Consider the following 18,471-nt stretch of genomic DNA (forward strand, 5'->3'; position numbering starts at 1 on the left):
TACATAACTCAAAAATAGATTCAGTACAAGTCACAAATATACCAGTAATCCGGCTCTGAAGTCTTAACTAGTGCACATAAAATTGTAACTCTGATCAGAGCTAGCATCTTCTCTAGTATCAATCTCCATGACACAAGCAGCATAACCAATATGATGGAACTTAACTCAAGCAAACTCATTGACATCCTTGATTTAAACAAGAAACAACATACTTAAGTGGTGCTGCTAAAAACTGTAAGTTTGAGGGTATAGTCTTTAGTATTTGTAAGTTGGAAAACGCATACATCCCCCACTTTAAGAGCCTTTTCCCTTACGATCTTACACCAACCCTTTGTCAGCCTACGTAAACAGCGGTCTCTTGCTAGTCCAATGGTCCATGTCTTCTCAGGCGCCTCGATCTTTACTTGCCTTCTGCTTTCTTCAAGGTGCATTTTTGTAAAATCTAGAGGCAGATGCTGCATTCAAATTCAATATATATAAATCTTAATTTCCAAAACAAACATTTAAAATCTCTATTACCGTGTTATTTAAGCATAATGTGATCAAATTATCCTAATCCTAGCATTCAATATAACAAGATAATTAATCATCCAAACACTCACCAAATATCCACCTGGTTTAACGAAAACCGGTCGCATAACCTTTTTGAATGCAGGAAACTCTGAGCTTGCCATTAACTTTTCTGCTGTATTAGGAGCAGGTGTCTTAGGATTGACTGCCTTCTCTTTGCCTGTGACAAATCAATATGCATGTTTATATACTAGTACATAAAATGCATACAAACTATAATAAAAATCTATACAGTATTATTAAACGATCTTACTGGGTAGTACAGGAGAAGTCTCCCTTGTGGATTTCACATTTTGGGAGGTAACAGGTTCCTTGGAACAACAAGACTGATCAAACATGTCCACATAAAACTCGGAATCTTGTGCATACCGGAATACTAACAAGTCATGAGATTCTAACGAATGATGTCGTGCAAACTTTCTCCACCCTTTAGAGAAATACAAAAAATTGTCGATCTGCTTAGTTTTTACAGGCCATGAATCTTGTGTATGACTTGGCCTTAGTTTACATTTTCTAGGAAAAGTTCCGCGATAAAGCCTCACAAACTTGGGTGGTATCAGCTGTTGAGTGGGATAATAACCAGATAGGAAATAATTTCAAACAATTAAAAGGAGATGCATGCACATCAGTACATGTTAAATGAGTATACTTGTGTGAAGTTAAAAGAGTAATAAAAATGTAACGTACCAGTTTCTTGGAGAAATCTCCAACTAGAATCTTCATAAACGAAGATTTTCTCACCGGTGGCCTTCTTCCCATTCTTCTATAAATTAGGAGCTGGATCAAAGTATGAGGTGCAACAAAATCTGTCTGTTTAAGAAACTTTGTTTGTGTAAGAGGCGTGACTTGCTTGGGATAATATATACAATTGCACAATGAATTTATCATAAAATTTGTTCTTGATTAACAAATTTAATGAGTAGGAGTACTACTGTGTATTTAATAATTCGACCCCTGGAGCTAGGCGTTTGAGAGACTCTGCTACCTGTAAATAGTAATTCAAACTGAAGTGCAATGAATATAATGGTAGCTCATAGCTGGGATTAATGGGTAACAGACTAACAGATACGTATTCATTGACATGCAAGCAACACGCCGCCTTTAGGCCTGCACATTCTTGAATACTCCTGTTATTTACTTATGTTATCCCCCTCACCGGGACCGGGGTATAGAATGGCTAGAGACTAGAGTACTTCCCCAATTAATGGAAGGCACCGTTTGTTTAAGTTAAAAAGTGTATATAGTCAAATGAGCCTATGTATATACAAATAGGAGTTGCATTACGGTCACCGTTCCTTTTTTATTCGATTTGGTTATTAATCGGTTCGATTTTTAGTGTTAATCGTAATATATAGATTGAAAGACAAGTACATAAATAACTACAATTTGTATGATCTTACCAGATATCCATTCTCCACGTAAGCAGGCTGCTTAACACTTAGGACTGAGGCATACTTAGATCTTGATTGAAGTAACATATAAGAAGTGACAAAAACTATATATGCAAATTACACGTAACTGGCATGATTGAAAATTGTGAGTTTGAGTGTGTAATCTTTGGTATGGATAAAGAGAGTTCTCCCTTGCCAAGTCGCTCCAACCGCTCCTAAACAATAATGTCCTAGTTTCACAGGGTTGTCCCACTCTCACTGCCTTAACTGTCCATGTTTTATCTAACAACTCAATCTTCACATTCCCTTGGTAATCTTTCATATGCTCTTCGGAATAATCAAATGGTACATGCTGCACACATCAATTTATATTTGTTATTGTCAACATAAGAGGCATTTCATTAGTTTGTTTGTTTAATTTTGAGACAAAAACTGTCCCAGTAGTTGAACACAAGTATAAATTGCATAGCTAACCAAATATCCACCACATTTCAGTACGTAAGTAGCTGTCATTGTCTTTTTAAACCAAGGATATTCTCAACTTGAAATTAAAGCTTCTGCTGCAGTAAGAGCTGGTGAATGAAGAATGCCATTTTTCTGTCCACCTGCATCAGTTAAACGAACCATACATGTGAATTCGTATATTTTGTATATGCAAAACATCATATGTCGTATAAATTATTAAACTTACTGGTTGGCACAGGAGCAGTGGCCTTCATAAGCACGTCCTTTTTGAAGGCAAGAGTTTCTTTGGAAGTTCCGGACTTATCAACCACATCCACATCAAATTCAGAATTCTTAACATGCCGGAAAATTAACATGTCACCAAATTGCAACGAATGATGCTTCGCAAATTTACTCCACCCTTTCTTGAAACACAACTCATTGTCAATGCGTTTAGTCCTCACGGGCCATGAATCGCGGGTATGAGTAGGCCAGAGCACACATTCTTTACCCAAAATTTCAGGATGAAGCATAGCATACTTGCTTGGAATCATCTGTTAGAATGAAAAAACAAAAGCACAAATTAATTTAGCCTGCCTGCACACATAATCGAAAAATATACATGTAGCATGATTGATGATGAGTATGTATACAATGCTGTACAAATTAAAGAAGTGCAGTGTGATATAGGTAGGGGGTACCAGCTTCTTCATGAAACCGCTTAATAAAACCCTGACCAAAAAAGGCTTTGTTCTCGCCCGAATGTTTGGCCTTCTTTCCATATCAAGTTTATTTTTTGCAGTAACAAGTACAGGATACAAGAGGTAAATACTACAACTATCCTATTAATAGACCTCAGGACGACTCTACTATTGATAGATGCATGGAGGGATGTAAAAATTGAAGTGTAAATTTTGTAATCTTAATTACTGTAGTAATTGTAACGTTGCAGACTAATAAGCATTTATATAAGCAGGCTGCAGCTCCTCCTGAGTTAAATGAATGTGACAGGGATGAGCCGAGGCTTCTGAGTCTGAACAAAGTTAGCCTCTATCTTTTTCCAAGTGCTTAAATAATCTCTAGAGAAATTAAAGAAAATATAAATTTAATACAGTCCTGTTTTAGCCTGTAGGCTACTGCTAGTAAATCGCCAAGGTCAACACCCTTGTAACAAGAACTTGTAGAGAGAGCAAGTATTGGTTTAATTGCTTTAAGATCTCTCTCTCCCTCTCTCTCTCTCTCCACCTCCCTCCCTCCCTCACTCTCTCTCTCTCTCCCTCGCTCTCCCCCTCTCTCTCCACCTCCCTCCCTCACTCTCTCTCTCTCCCTCCCTCCCTCTCTCTCTCCCTCTCTCTCTGTATATAATTTACAATTTCTGACACTATAAAATTATAGATTTACATTTTCTATCTTAAAAGGAAGATTTGTATTTTCTTATTTTGCTTAGCTAAAGCAAAATTCTACTTGAACTTGATAATGAGCTAATCGTGACTTTATCCAAAATCTAAAATCGATTATAATCGAAATCGTGGTAAAACAATTATCTAGCCAGTAGCTAGAGATGCCAAGAAAACTGATGACAACATCCCACTATTTTCCCTGCATTTAAGTAATTACCATATGTGTTACTGTCCAGCATTTTTATAAACTCTGCAGTCAAGAACCTGACAACCTATATCATTTACATGATCTAGCCAGATAAGTATCTTTTTTGCACGTAGGCCAAATGAATAAATGGGGAGGAAGAAGTATGCTTTAACATTGACACCAAATTTGTTTGCTGTTTCAAATGCATCGCTTCATTAGTGTGATGGTTTTTGTTCCCCCCTCAAAAAATCAGTCAAACCGTGAATCCGGACCAGACCATGACAATCCGAACCAAGAAAAACCGAAAACGCTAAAACCGTTTTTAATGCTTCGGTTAACCGGACCGTTCACGCCTAAATGGTTTGGTTATGGTTTCCAATAAATTAAAACCGTTTAGACCAAACCGGACCTTTATATAATAATATATAAAAATTCTAGTATATATCTACAATTTTGTTGGAAATAATAATTTAAAATTATTTGAATTGTTTTTTGGATTAATTTTGATGAGGTTTTTTGAAATAGTGTTTGAATAATTATTAGATAATGTATTATTTGAAATTCTAGAATAGATGTTAGTGGGATATGGTTAGCTATTTGTTAGGTGTTTTTGTTAAATGTGTAGCTATATAAAGAAGGCTAACATAGTATTTTATTGATATGGCATCTGATAATAAAATTTAGTTTTGTTTTTAGTTTAATGTTTTAGGATACTTTTATCAGTTATCATTTATTTATAAAAAATCTAACATGATATCCGAGTTATGTTCGATTAAGTAACGGGCGTCAAAAATTGCTACGAATAAATGAAGAATTGGAAGACAACAGATGATACTAGAGATTCATGAAAAATGTGTCTCAAGGCGTAAAAAATACATATTTGTTTTGAGTTAGTGGTGATTATATGCACCATGATGAAAAGTGGAGAGAAGGGCTCCAATGATGATGAAAAGTACATCACGGTCAATAGGAGAGAAGTGCTCCTTGAAGAAAAGTGGAGAGAAGGGCTTCAATAGTGATGGGAAGTACATCACTGGTCAATAGGAGACAAGTGCTCCTTGAAGAAAAGTGGAGAGAAGGGCTCCAATGGTGATGGGAAATATATCACTGGTCAATAGGAAAAGAAGTGTTCCTTGAAGAAATTAGGGAGACAAGTGCTCCTTAAAGAAATTGCTAAGAAAGTAATCAACAACAATGGTGGTGGTGATCACAAGTATAATACAGGGAAGAAAAATTTTGAATTAAGAGGGAGTGTTAGAAATAATAATTCAAAATTATTTGAATTGTTTTTTGGAATTTTGATGAGGTTTTTAGAAATAGTGTTTGAATAATTATTAGATAATGTATTATTTGAAATTCTAGATTAGATGTTAGTGGGGGATGTTAGTGGGATAGGGTTAGCAATTTGTGAAGTATTTTTGTTAAATGTGTAGCATATATAAAGAAGACTTATATAGTATTTTATTGATATGGCAGCTAATAATAAAATTTAGTTTTGTTTTTAGTTTAATCTTTTAGAATACTTTAATCAGTTATCATTTATTTATAAAAAATCTAACAAATTTAAGATTATAAATTATGGTTTTGTTTATATGTGGGTGTATATTATAGTAAAAATATCAAATTACTTTTTAAATAAAAACTTTAGTTAATTGTTAATATGTCGAAATTATAATGTAATTCATATACTTAGTATTATTCACATTAAATTAAAGTATACGAAAATCATATGTAAACAAAATATTTAAAAATATATATATCATAGTACTTAAATATAATATATAATACTAAAATATAATAAATTTTATATTACATTTACTTAAATAATTGTTTTCTTGTAAATTCAACAAAAACAAAACAAAAATAAATGATTAAGTTCAAACCATGGTTCAAAACCGAACCAATCCGTTATTTTATGGTCTGGTTTGGTATCAGCCTTTAATTAGCCTTTAATTGGTCTAGTTTGGTTTTGATTTTCAAAAAACCGTTCTTACTAGTTTGGTTTGGAAAAATTGAGAATCCAGACCTAACCAATTCGTGAACACCCTATCTCCCTCTACACATTTCTCCCATTGTGATCGATCACTAGTATTAGATCAATTCTCTTCATTCAAAATAATGTTTATAAGGATTTTATGATTCTGATATCTGCCAACTATACTGTTTATCTTTAAGTTATGATTTAATTAAGCTGTGATTTATGAATTACATCCAAAATGTCTGATATCATATAATGAATGAAGCAACAGTCCAACACACTAGATATATGAAACTTAACAGTTAACACGGTTCCATTACAGCATAAGCATAGAAAAAGGTACAAGCCTACAATTGAAAATAAACATTGATCATGGAGGATAGATTGAAGTAGCTAGCTTGCATACTGCGGAATCATGCACATCATTTCCGTTGAAGCGTACACACTTAATAGTTACATTTAAAAATAGATATGTTGATCACATGTTCATCTCTGTCGAGGAGCTCCAGTACACAAACATCACCCACCTCTATAGATTTCTCCTTTACAAATCTTCCCCAACCTTTATATATCCTGTACTGCTCACTAACATATTTCATCATCATTTTCCATTCCTCGCCTAGTGACAGAAGCTTCACTTCGTTCACAGACATTTTCTTACACATTTCTTTTTGAAATGCAAATGGAACATGCTGAAAATTTAATTTAAATTTTTAGTACGATGTTGACTAAATTTTAACTTTATAGGTTGCAAGACTTGAGCGCTTTTCATATAATTTTAACATTATACATATATATATATTTACAATGTTAATCTCACCAGATATCCATTCTTCACGTAAGCGCGCTTCATAACAATTACGACTGAAGGATGCTTAGATTTTGACTGAATCCTCTTAGCTTCTTCCTCTGCCTTGTTAGAGAGCTCTTCAGATTTCAGAGTAATCTCCGAATAAGGAGACTTCAGTTTAATTGCACATTTCTTTTGCTTTTGAATTTTACCACCTACATTAAAGTCAAATTAGAGAAGTTAATTAGTAGTATAATCCAACACACATACAAGACAGATTTTACATTAGCCAGTGGGCAAATTGTAAGGAAAGCTGCAGAACCAACACATAAGAAGTGACAAAAAACACTTGGCAGATAAATGCAAATTACACTTAACTGATATGACTGAAAATTGTGAGTTTGAGTGTGAAATATTTGGTATGGATAAGTTGGAAAACGCAAACATCTCTCACTTGAAGAGAGTTCTCCCTTGCCAAGTCATTCCAACCGCTGCCAAAAATTGTCCTAGTCTCGCAGGGTCGTCTCACTGCCTTAACTGTCCACGCTTTATCTAACAACACAATTTTCACATTCCCTTGGTAATCTTTCATGTGCTCTTTAACAAAATCAAGTGGTACATGCTGCATATCAATTTAGACTTATTATTGACAAGATATATGGTATCTCAGTAATGTTTTACAAAGAAAAAGTGTCTCAGTAGTTGAAAAAAGGTATAAAATTGCATGCAGGGGCTTGGCTAACCAAGTATCCACCAGTTCTCTGTACATAAACAGCTTTCATTGTCTTTATGAAGGAAGGATATTCTGAACTTAAAACCAAAGCTTCCGCTGCAGTAAGAGCTGCTGATTCAAGAATGGCCTTCTTCTGTCGGCCTGCATCTATTAAACAAACCACAACTGTGAATGTGTATATTATGCAAATGCAATGATCATATATATCATTTCAATTATAAATCATACTAGTTGGTATAGGAGCAGTGTCCTTCATAAGCAGCTCCTTTCTGGAGGCAAGAGTTTCTTTGGAAGTTCCGGACTTATCAACCACATCCACTTCAAATTCAGAATTCTTAACATGATGGAAAATCAACATGTCACCAAATTCCAGCGAATGATGTTTCGCAAATTCACGCCACCCTTTCCTAAAATACAACTCATCGTTGATAAGTTTAGTCCTTACGGGCCATGAATCATGAGTGTGAGTAGGACAGAGCACACATTCTTCACCCAAAGTTTCACCATGACGCATAACATACTTGCGCGGGATCAACTGTTAAAGGAAAAAAACAACCAAATCAATCATGGAAGCTTAACATACATGTGGCATGATATATGTGATACTATATAAATAAAAAATGTGCAGTGCTGCATAAATATATAGGTACCAGCTCCTTCATGAAACCGTTTAGTAAAACCCTGACGAAACAAGTCTTTGTTCTCAGCCGACGACTGTTTGGCCTTGTTCCCATATGGACTAAAAATCTGCAGTTACAAGTTTAAGAAGTGGTGGAAACAATACAAAGACCACAACTATCTATCTCTCACAATATTACTAGCAAACTTATGCAGGGCAAGCTGGGTACTTATAGGGGCTCATGTCACAGGAGTATACTCTTGCTATAGACATAGAAGCATGGAACAGTTGAATGAATTAATTAAGGCATTTTTACATGCAAGTCCTCCTGACTTAAATGGATGTGATATAAATGAGCCGAGGCTTCTGAAAAAAGTTATTGTTGGCCTTTATTTTTTCTCCGAGTGGTTCAAAATATAGAGTGTTTATACTCTGCAAAAGATAGGCCGGCCTTGCTAAAGATGCCATAAACATTGATGACAACATCCAGCTCTTAGCACCAGCACTCGAGTTAGCAGTCATTTCCAGATTTTTGCATATAAAGGCGAAATGAATAAATGGCAGGATGGATGATCTGAAAGTAGCAGAAAATTTAATTGCTGGCTGCTTCAGCAGCATTGTTACACCTTGTTTGATTTTTGTGATGTGTTCTCGTCTCCTCCCCTACATATTTTGCCAAAGTGATCACTGCCATTACATACATTTTCTTAGTTCACAACTAAAATTATGAAAAGAAAAACTGATCTAAAACTTATGTAATTGCAACACATTCGAACACGCTTGCTTAATTAGAGTTGTCATCCGGAGTTCAACTACGAATTTCAAACCCATTTATAAAGCGTTTACTCAACTACATACACAGCCTTCGCTCTTCATTTCAATCCTCACCTTCCATATTCATTTTTTGCAGAATCTGGTTTCATGTTGAACCAAAATTGAGAGTTAAATCTCGAGTACTAATTGCCAATCCAAACATTTTCCAGTTTACGACTCTTATCACTTATCATAGTGTATATTTATGTCTCATTTTGAAGCGTTAAAACTAGAATCGCAAGCATAATGACTTGGATCAATTTCCGTATACCACAGTTGTGATGATTTAAAGCACTAATATGTTTAAGATGTTAATAACTGCCATTTTATCTTAAAATTTTACTTTAGAAATATTGATTAAGATGTTCATAATTGGGATGCAAATATGAGCATAAAACAGTTCCATTACAAACACAACCAAGTTGAGTAAGCATAAATAAACATTACTCCGTCCATAACAACACGAGACATCCAACTTAGCTAGCTAATTATAGAATTATAGCACGCGTACACACTTAACTGTTGCATTTAAAAACGGAAATTTTGATCACATCATCTTCTTTATTGATGAGCTCAAACACACAAACATCATCGAGCTTTATAGATTCCTGCTTTATGAAAGCTTTCCAGCCTGCATTTATCCTGCAACTGCCACCACCAGCTTTATTCATTGTGCCTTTCAATACATTGTCCAAGTACTGGAGCTTGACTTCGCAGTTGCCACTTGCTGGTCCCTTACGCATTTCCTTAACAAAAGTGTTTGGCACATGCTACAAAAATCAAATATTTCATTGACAAGATTACTAAAACTATGATACACACAATTAGCTAGTCTTTAAGTTTGCGGGATGTGAAGAACAGCAATTATTAGGTCGTAAAAGAGAGAGTAAATTTCCGTGGCTAGACTTTAATCTCAACTGAGCATAATTAAAATAAATCAGATACAAGTCGAATCATCTAACCATCCAAGTTAATTACATTTATAGAAGTAAACTAAAAATCCACGGACATTAAAAACAGATTCATATAATATATTCAGCTATGTATTGCAAGGCTCATACATAAAATTACATACCACTATGTAAAATCTTACCAAGAATCCATGATATACATAAGCGCGCCGCATGATAGCTAGAAATGAAGGATGCTTTGAATTTGATACAAATTTCTCGGCTTCTTCACGTGCCTTTTCAGCGGGTGAGGGTTCTGGAGTTAACTCTGAATCTGAAGAGTCCAATCTTATAATTTCAACTTGCTTACGCTTCTGATTTTTTACACCTTCAAAAATAAAATTTTAGATTAGCTACATGGTACATTGACATCTTTAAAACACACAACGTGAAGTCATTTCGCAGTTACATGCCAACCAAATATAATGTTGTACTATCTTAAGTTCCTAAGAATCAGAAGATATGTACAATACAAATCTCATTACACTTGAATGCCTTGTCTGAGAGTTCTTTAGATTTCGGAGTAGGCTCCGGATCGGAAGACTTGAATTTAACTTGAGATTGCTGATGCCCCTGAACCTGATTGTCTCCCCCTACATTTTCAATTTAGTATGATCCAATACACAAACAGACACATCTTAATTACATTTTTTTATCTAGTGGAAAGATACATGGCAAGAAGATATAACGTTTAATAAATGACAAAAAACCTTGAAGATACATGCAAATTTCACTTAACTGGTATGCTTGAATATAGTGAGTTTGAGTGTGCAATCTTTGGTATTGATAAGTTCGAAAACACAAACATCATCCAGTCGAAGAGAGTTCTCCCTTGCCAAGTTACTCCATCCGCCAAGGAACGTCTTCGTTTCAGATGGATGTAGTCTCAGTACCATAGCTGTACCTGGCTTATCTGAAATCTCGATTTTCACATCTCTTGTGCTATGTATGAAATACTCTTTTGCATAATGTTGTGGTACATGCTGTATTAATTAAGACTTGTTATGGACAACGCAATAAGTATTTCACTAGTATAAAACTAAAGTATTAGTTTGTTCAGAGTGGGCTAACCAAACATCCACCAGATTTCACATAAGCACGCTTCATTATCTTTTTGAAGGCAGGATACTCTGAACTTGCTACTAATGCGTCCGCTGCACTAAGAGCTGATGTCTGAGTTTGAAGATTGGTCTTGTCAGGGCGTCCTGCATCTGATCATATATATGTCATCATCATCAGTACATAAATTCTTATATTCATCAAAACAGAGACGGACACACTATATAAAGTTACAAATTACTACACTTAACTGGTACGCCGGAAAATTGTGAGTTTGAGTGTGTAAGACTTGGTGCTGATAAGTTGGAAAACACAAACATCATCATCTTGAAGATTGGTCTCCTTTGCTATGTAACTCCAACCGGCATTAAGGAAAGTCCTAGTTTCACAGGGTCGTCGTCCCGGCACATTAACGTTCCACTCTTTTCCCAAGTACTCAACTCGCACATCCTTTGGCCTTTCCTTCAGATGCACTTTGGCATAGTGTTCAGGGACATACTGCATATATAAAAATTTGTTATTCGCAACACAAATTAAAGTTGAAGTATGAAGTTGTGAATCATGCTAAAGGAGGGCTAACCAAATATCCACCAGGTTTCAGATAAGCAGGCTTCATTATCACTTTAAAGCAAGGAAACTCTGAACTTGATATCAACGATTCCGCTGCAGTAAGAGCTTCTGTTTGAACAATGTTCCTCTTCTGTCGGCCTGCATAATAGTTAAACGAACCATGCATGCACGTTAGATAAACGCGTGTGAATGTACATATGATTACGTAGTCATATCTGCTTATTACAAAATCATATAGTTCATCACTTACCAGTTTGACCGGGCTGTGCACGAGAAGAGTTCCGAGACCGTTGTACATTTTCGAAGACAACAGGTTCTCTAGGAGTGCCACTAATATCAAGCACATCCACATCAAATTCAGAATTTCGGACATGTCGGAATATTAACAGATCACCATACTTCAAAGAATGATCTTTAGCAAATACTTTCCAGCCTTTCTTGAAATACAACTCGTTGTCAATTTTTTTAGTCTTTACAGGCCATGAATAACGGGTATGAGTAGGCCAGAGGACACATTTTTTCCCCAAAGTAGTTTCACCATGAAGACTAACATACTTGCGCGGGATCATCTGTTACATAAAAGAACATCACACTCAGTTTTTGCATACTAGTAACAATGCAACAGCAAATGTGTACAGTATAGATGTCTACTATAGCCAATACAAGCACACAGAAAGCACAATAAGTTCACGTTCTGAAGATTTAAATATGAAATGAGTGTAATACCAGCTTTTTGGAGAAACCTTTGAACAAAACTTTGACGAAATAAGGCCTTATTCTTGCCGGACGAATTGGCCTTCTCGCCATACTGCAATTATCTCTCTCTCTTAAAACTCAAATGCATAGAAAAGTTGAAGTATCAGAGAGCCTTGCTGAAAGGAGCTATATACTATTGAAAGATGTTAGACGCATGTACTACAAGTAATTTAATAGATCTACACCGAATTTAATAGAACTAGTAGTATAGACTGCTACAGTACTAGACTATTAGTAACGTAGACTGTTAAGTCTGTAATTAATTTTTTTTTAATTTAATTGTCTTTAAAACCTTATTCATCTACTAACTGTTTTCTCTTTGTTGTAATGAAGTAGAGCATGAGGTCAACTCTCAAGAAAAGGATAGAGAGCAAGGGTCTGATCAGTCTGAGTATGAACACATATTTTCATTATTGAGAACCATGAAAGCAGTTTTATTTCAAATAAATTTGATGTAATGATCCAGCAAGTAAATTTAATAGTCTTCTGATGCTGGTTTGATATTTGGTATTCAGAAGGAACAAAAATAATTCTGATAATTTTAAACTCGTAAAAGTTCTCTGTTTTCTCTTGTGTAAATGATCATTTGCCTGGTCATATTGAACATTGAAAGCATGCATGCTCCAGATTTAATGTTAAATTTTATGGACCGGAGAAGCCTGCTTGACATTGTTCTGATCAGCTTCTTTCATTTTCATTTTCTTAGTCAGCATATATGTAAATGATATTTGACCAAAAGTAAACTAAAATAATATATAATTTTAATTTTAGATGTCATACATTACCAATAATTCATCTAAATCTCTTTATATAGACTATACATTTAACAAACACACCTACAAATAGATAATACTAACCACTTATCTAAAATTTAAAAACTAAGTTATCTAATAAATATTTAAAATTTATTTCTAACAAGATTGTTAATATTCCACTAATTCTTGATGATGATTCAAGTTCTGCGATTTAAATTAAAAAAGTAAAAATAAGTAATCAAGTTTTATTTCAGACAATATAAATTTTACAGCTAATATATAATATTAAGATTTTAATATCCAAAAACCATTGTTTCTATTATATAATAATTTTGAATAACTTTGAGTCTACCACAAAATCAATTTGAACTATTTTATTTAACATTTAAAATATGTTTCTATATATTATGAAAATTAAAAAATTTAAAATCTTTAAAGATATATCATAAATTTGAAAAAAAATACCAAAACTGTTATATAATAATCTCATTATAAATTTGAAGAAAAAATTATAATTTAAAATTTATATTTACATTTAATAATTACATTTTAATATTAAAAAATATAAAACACATAATTACATTTTACTATTAAAAAAAATACTACGCCTAAAATTATATATATATAGGAAAGTGCTCAAATAAATACAAATATTAGAATACAAACTACAAACTAAATAACACCCACATGTTTAATCTCTTTCTCTCACCCTCTATGTATATGTATATACTTCCCCTTCATTTTTAATTTGACTTATTCCTTAGTCGCTTAACTATTTTTTAAAAATAATTTCACCTTATTTTTCTCTGTCTCTCACTCATCAATTTGCATAAAATATTTGCTATATTCTCACGATAAATTAGTATTTAATCTTACCCGAATCAGTAAGCTAACTTTAGTGATTCTCGTAGTATAATTAGTGATTTATCGTGAAAATATATCAAATATGGTATTCATACCATTGTTGGAAGATGTAGAAAAATATAGTGAAATTAGATTTTAAAAAAAGTTTACCAATTGACGGAAAAATTAAATTAAAAATGGAGGGAATTAGGTGGAGTTGTGTGTGGGAGAGTATATTTAAATTGGATGGGGTAGAGTTTGTAATTTGTATTGGAGTAAAACTCTATATATATATTATAATATATATATATAATTATACATAGAGTTATGTAGTATAATATCTAGAACGATTCAAATATATAATAATTTTGAATAATTTGTTATGTAATTCTGTACCGAGATCTCTATAATATAATTCTAATTAAATTGTCATACAGAATATATAAGGTTTCAAAAATATAAGCAGATATGAATTTTTTTATATATAATATACATTAAAAAAATTCAATTTGATTCAAATATTATATAATTTTGAATAACTTTATTTTGTAATTCTCTACCAAGATCTCTATAATATAATTCTAATTAAATTTCCACCACATATGTACATAATACATAAGATTTCAAAAATATAAGCGGCTATAAAATTCTTTTTTATAATATACATTTAAAAATTCAATTTTATTCAAATATATAATAATTTTGAATAACTTTTTTCTTATGTAATTCTTTACCGAGATCTCTATAATATATTTTTAATTAAATTTTCACTACATATGTACATAATACATAAGTTTTCAAATATATAAGCGAAAATGAAATTCTTTTTTATAATATACATTTAATTTTTTTTTACTAATATTTTAGGATAGAGACATAAATATTTCTTAACATGATTTCAAATTTCAAATGATTTGATAAGTTCAGATAAGTCTAAGTTTTTTTATATAAATACACATGTGCAGAAAGTTTTCACTAGTAAAAATGCTTTGGGTCACAAAATCAGCTTTCATAAATGGACCTCCATCAATGGATGGTCCAAGTCTCACTCCATCATCATATCATCTGAAGGTTATCAAGTATTAAATTGTATTCATTATGAAAAAATTACCAATACATGGTTTGGCTTCCAGCTTACTTTCTCATCACAAAGTTACCCTATAATAAATAGAAGTAGCACCAAATATTTGGCCAAGTTCTTTTCTAATTTGCATGAATCTTGAATTATTATGTTACTGTTGTTCAACAATATTGTGTTTCAATTCTTCTTCTTTTTTTTCCTTAGATTAAGTTTTATGATTATTTTTTTCGTATTTTTGCATTATGATGTAGTTTCTTAATAAAATTATTCATTATCTCCAAATGTGTTATTCTTTGTGCTTATATTTACCATCTTTCAATATGTGATACAACAGTTTTAGGACATGATGGTTCTTTATTACTATTTTTAAGATTATCGCATCTAATTTTAATTATTAATCTTGAAAATTCTTCTACTAATTTTGAAAAAAATAAGTAGAAAAATATAATTATAATGTTATACAATTTAAGAATATCTCAGAGTGATATTATTTTTTTAGTGAAAAACATAAAATAAGTTAATTCCATTATGATTTTACAAATTATGTTTTTAAATTTTTTAAATAATAAACCATCCTACACAGTTTTCGATATTGTATTACAACTTACAAGTGATGAGTTAAAACATATCAATTGCCAAATTACGGATCTTTATGGTAACATAATTTTATCTCACCATAAAGTTATTATATATACATACTCACGTATCACTTTAAAAATACATTTAAAAGAATAATTTGCCTAAAATTTTATAATTTTTATAATAAAAATGAATGAATTTATTTTCGTGTATAGCACCGGCAAGATACTAATTAAAATGAAAGGGGTGCAATAACATTGATACACCAAGAACATTATGATTTTAATAGACACGTGTTTAGTAACTCGTAACAAGAACGTAGGTTAACAAAATTATATACCTTATTCGAAATCTTATATTGCTACAACTATTGTTCCAAAACCTAGAAGAGCTAATTGTCACGCCCCGACAAAATTCAGCCTCTTTGTGCGCGGAAGATTCTGGAGGAGACCGGAATGGTCCGGATGACTCTGGAATGTAGTGGAATATTATGGAATTCTTTGGAAGGCGCTTGGAGTTTCAAGAAGGATCTAGAAGATGGAGGAGCTTGGTGGAACCTTCCGGAACCTTCAAGACTTGGGAGCATTCTAGAGATTTCCTAGGAATACTTGTGTATATTCTAGATAGGTAGATTCTAGAATAATCTTGTATAGGTAGTTAGTGGAATAATCTAGAAGCATGTGGGATGTACATGTTCTAGAATTCTCTCCAAGTGGTGGAGGAGCCTATAAATAGGTGAGACCCCCTCATTTGGAAAAGGCATAGAGGGAAATAGAGGAAGATTGTGAGAATTGAGAGCAAAGTGAGAGCATTCAAGAGTAAGGCAAGAGGGCTTGTCTAGTGAGGGTGAGTGCTAAGCTTTGTAATACTAGCAAGGGGCTAGTGTGTGTGGATCAAGGGGATCCAACTTTGTAATATTGGGTTACTAATAAAGAAAGGGTCTTTGTTAGTAAAGTTGTACGTGTCTACTCTTATATTTCATTTATATCCGCTGCATAAGTGTTAGGGAGACACTTGGGGAAGGCTGGTCTAGTAGTTCGTTTCGAGGGCGACAAGCGCTAGACGCCGACACGGTTGGACTTAGAAGGGGTCGAACTCTAAGGCCGTGACAATTTGGTATCAGAGCCAAAGGTTACGGAGGGCGTAATCTTGACACGAAGCATGGCGAAAAAGGTTGACGAAGTTCTCGTGGTGTTCGGCGCGGGTTTGGAGAAGCTGGAGGCGCGCATGGAGCAAATCGAGAGCCATTTCAAGACCTTGGAGGACCATGTGTTTGAGGAGCTTGGACGTGTGAAAGAGGAGGTCCAAGACTTGCAATTGAAGGAGGTGGCACGAGAGGAGCGGGTCACCAACTTGGAGAAAATGGTTACCGAGGCATGCAGCGACTTTAAGGCACAATTGGCTAGGATTGGGGCGGGCATGCATGAAGGTGGCTTCATGGCGATAGAGGCGCCAAGGTTCGAGGCACCTAAACCCAAGGAGTTCAATGGCGTAAGGGACGCCAAGGTTGTGGAGAACTTCCTTTGGGACGTGGAGAACTACTTCGAGGCGGCCGGCATTGTTGATGAGGCAATAAAGGTACGTACGGCTGCCCGATATCTTAGTGATAATGCAACTTTGTGGTGGCGTCGGAAGCACGCCGATATGGAGAAGGGCCTTTGCCGCATAGACACGTGGGGAGACTTCAAACGGGAGCTCAAGAGGCAATTCTACCCCGAGAACGTGATCTACATGGCAAGGAAAAAGCTAAGGGAGCTCAAATATCGGGGCAACATAAGGGACTACGTGAATGAGTTCACTACCTTGATGTTGCAAATTCCAAGCATGTCGGGTGAAGATTTCTTGTTCTACTTTGTGGATGGACTACAAAACTGGGCCAAACAAGAGCTTCAATGAAGGAACGTCAAGGATGTAGATGAGGCTATAACCGTGGCGGAGTACTTGGTGGAGTTTCAAAGGGAGTCTTCCAAATCAAGTACGCTTCAGGAGGAGAGCGATGAGGGAAGTGATGAGGAAGATGTTGGTTCAAGGAGTGGAAGTCCACGAAGGAGGCGTGATGCGGGGGCATCATCAAGCCATGGCCCAAGCGAGGGAAAGCCTAAGGGCTATGTGCCGAAGAAGGGATGCTACGTGTGTAAGGGGCCACACATGATGGCGAAGTGTCCAAAGTTGGGGTCGTTGAGCGCAATGATCCAATGGGAGGAAGAGGAGCCGAGGAGGTTGTCGACCTTGGAAAGGGTGGAGGCGCCACCAATGGAACCAAGGGTGACCTACCTTGGAAGTTTGAGGCTAGTTGAGGATGATCAACCCTCAACAAAGGAGGAGAAGGGACGCCAAGCCAAGAAGGAGGGCAAGGCGGCTAAGGAAGTTGCTAAGGGCGGTACAACCAAGAGGAGTCCAAAGTCTCCTAAGGGAAAAGGAGCCAAGGACAAGGGGCGTGTGTCGCCGTGCAAAGTGGGGCAACATGGTGATGTTGTCGAGGCGTCGCAACAGAGATTGGGCGCACGAGTAAGGGAAGAGTCACCACAAGTATCTCCAACAAAAGACGAGGGGCGACGCGAGGTGAAGGAAATACTTGGGGAGCGACTCGTTAGAATCAAGGGATTAGCACCGAGTAAGCAATACTTGGTGAGGTGGAAGGGTGCTGCACCAAGCAAGGCAACGTGGGAGTTGGAGCCGAACTTGGAGCAACATCAAGAGGCTCTGGAGCGCTATCGGGATGCGACGACGTCGACGAGGGCGTCGACGAATTTGGTGGGGGAGAGTGTCACGCCCCGACAAAATTCAGCCTCTTTGTGCGCGGAAGATTCTGGAGGAGACCGGAATGGTCCGGATGACTCTGGAATGTAGTGGAATATTATGGAATTCTTTGGAAGGCGCTTGGAGTTTCAAGAAGAATCTAGAAGATGGAGGAGCTTGGTGGAACCTTCCGGAACCTTCAAGACTTGGGAGC

At 35.1% G+C, this 18,471-nt stretch overlaps 3 protein-coding genes across 3 annotated transcripts; all 3 read right to left on the reverse strand.

The window, feature by feature from the left end:
• Positions 1-212: 212 nt before the first annotated feature.
• On the reverse strand, positions 213-1,329 carry LOC141718845 (B3 domain-containing protein LOC_Os12g40080-like). The gene is made up of 4 exons (XM_074521223.1): positions 1,258-1,329; positions 824-1,130; positions 603-730; positions 213-455 (listed from the first exon to the last, which is right to left on the reverse strand). Exons 1-4 carry the CDS (start codon positions 1,327-1,329, stop codon positions 213-215), a joined length of 750 nt encoding a protein of 249 aa, XP_074377324.1.
• Positions 1,330-6,284: 4,955 nt separating this feature from the next.
• On the reverse strand, positions 6,285-8,323 carry LOC141716849 (B3 domain-containing protein Os03g0212300-like). The gene is made up of 6 exons (XM_074519025.1): positions 8,144-8,323; positions 7,722-8,028; positions 7,504-7,640; positions 7,139-7,382; positions 6,791-6,975; positions 6,285-6,662 (listed from the first exon to the last, which is right to left on the reverse strand). The coding sequence occupies exons 1-6, from the start codon at positions 8,225-8,227 to the stop codon at positions 6,417-6,419; spliced, it is 1,203 nt and encodes a 400-aa protein (XP_074375126.1). The 5' UTR covers positions 8,228-8,323; the 3' UTR covers positions 6,285-6,416.
• A 980-nt stretch (positions 8,324-9,303) lies between these two features.
• LOC141716850 (B3 domain-containing protein REM14-like) lies at positions 9,304-12,338 on the reverse strand. Its single transcript, XM_074519026.1, has 9 exons — positions 12,231-12,338; positions 11,755-12,073; positions 11,515-11,642; positions 11,186-11,432; positions 10,947-11,086; positions 10,615-10,858; positions 10,361-10,468; positions 10,019-10,203; positions 9,304-9,695 (listed from the first exon to the last, which is right to left on the reverse strand). Exons 1-9 carry the CDS (start codon positions 12,309-12,311, stop codon positions 9,441-9,443), a joined length of 1,707 nt encoding a protein of 568 aa, XP_074375127.1. The 5' UTR covers positions 12,312-12,338; the 3' UTR covers positions 9,304-9,440.
• Between the last annotated feature and the right edge of the window lie 6,133 nt (positions 12,339-18,471).

This window comes from Apium graveolens, chromosome 4 (assembly GCF_009905375.1).
Source record: "Apium graveolens cultivar Ventura chromosome 4, ASM990537v1, whole genome shotgun sequence".
Taxonomy (NCBI): domain Eukaryota; kingdom Viridiplantae; phylum Streptophyta; class Magnoliopsida; order Apiales; family Apiaceae; genus Apium; species Apium graveolens.

Excerpts from the sequence above, each read along its gene's own strand:
- LOC141718845 (XM_074521223.1), bottom strand. The coding sequence starts at position 1,329 with ATGGGAAGAAGGCCACCGGTGAGAAAATCTTCGTTTATGAAGATTCTA. Across the intron at positions 731-823 it reads GACTTCTCCTGTACTACCCA|GCAAAGAGAAGGCAGTCAAT; the intron begins GTAAGATCGTTT and ends GATTTGTCACAG. Across the intron at positions 456-602 it reads TTAAACCAGGTGGATATTTG|CATCTGCCTCTAGATTTTAC; the intron begins GTGAGTGTTTGG and ends ATTTGAATGCAG.
- LOC141716849 (XM_074519025.1), bottom strand. The coding sequence starts at position 8,227 with ATGGGAACAAGGCCAAACAGTCGTCGGCTGAGAACAAAGACTTGTTTC. Across the intron at positions 8,029-8,143 it reads ACGGTTTCATGAAGGAGCTG|TTGATCCCGCGCAAGTATGT; the intron begins GTACCTATATAT and ends TTCCTTTAACAG. Across the intron at positions 7,383-7,503 it reads AGAGAACTGGTGGATACTTG|CATGTACCACTTGATTTTGT; the intron begins GTTAGCCAAGCC and ends ATTGATATGCAG.
- LOC141716850 (XM_074519026.1), bottom strand. The coding sequence starts at position 12,311 with ATGGCGAGAAGGCCAATTCGTCCGGCAAGAATAAGGCCTTATTTCGTC. Across the intron at positions 11,643-11,754 it reads TGCACAGCCCGGTCAAACTG|GCCGACAGAAGAGGAACATT; the intron begins GTAAGTGATGAA and ends ACTATTATGCAG. Across the intron at positions 9,696-10,018 it reads ATGTATATCATGGATTCTTG|CATGTGCCAAACACTTTTGT; the intron begins GTAAGATTTTAC and ends TGATTTTTGTAG.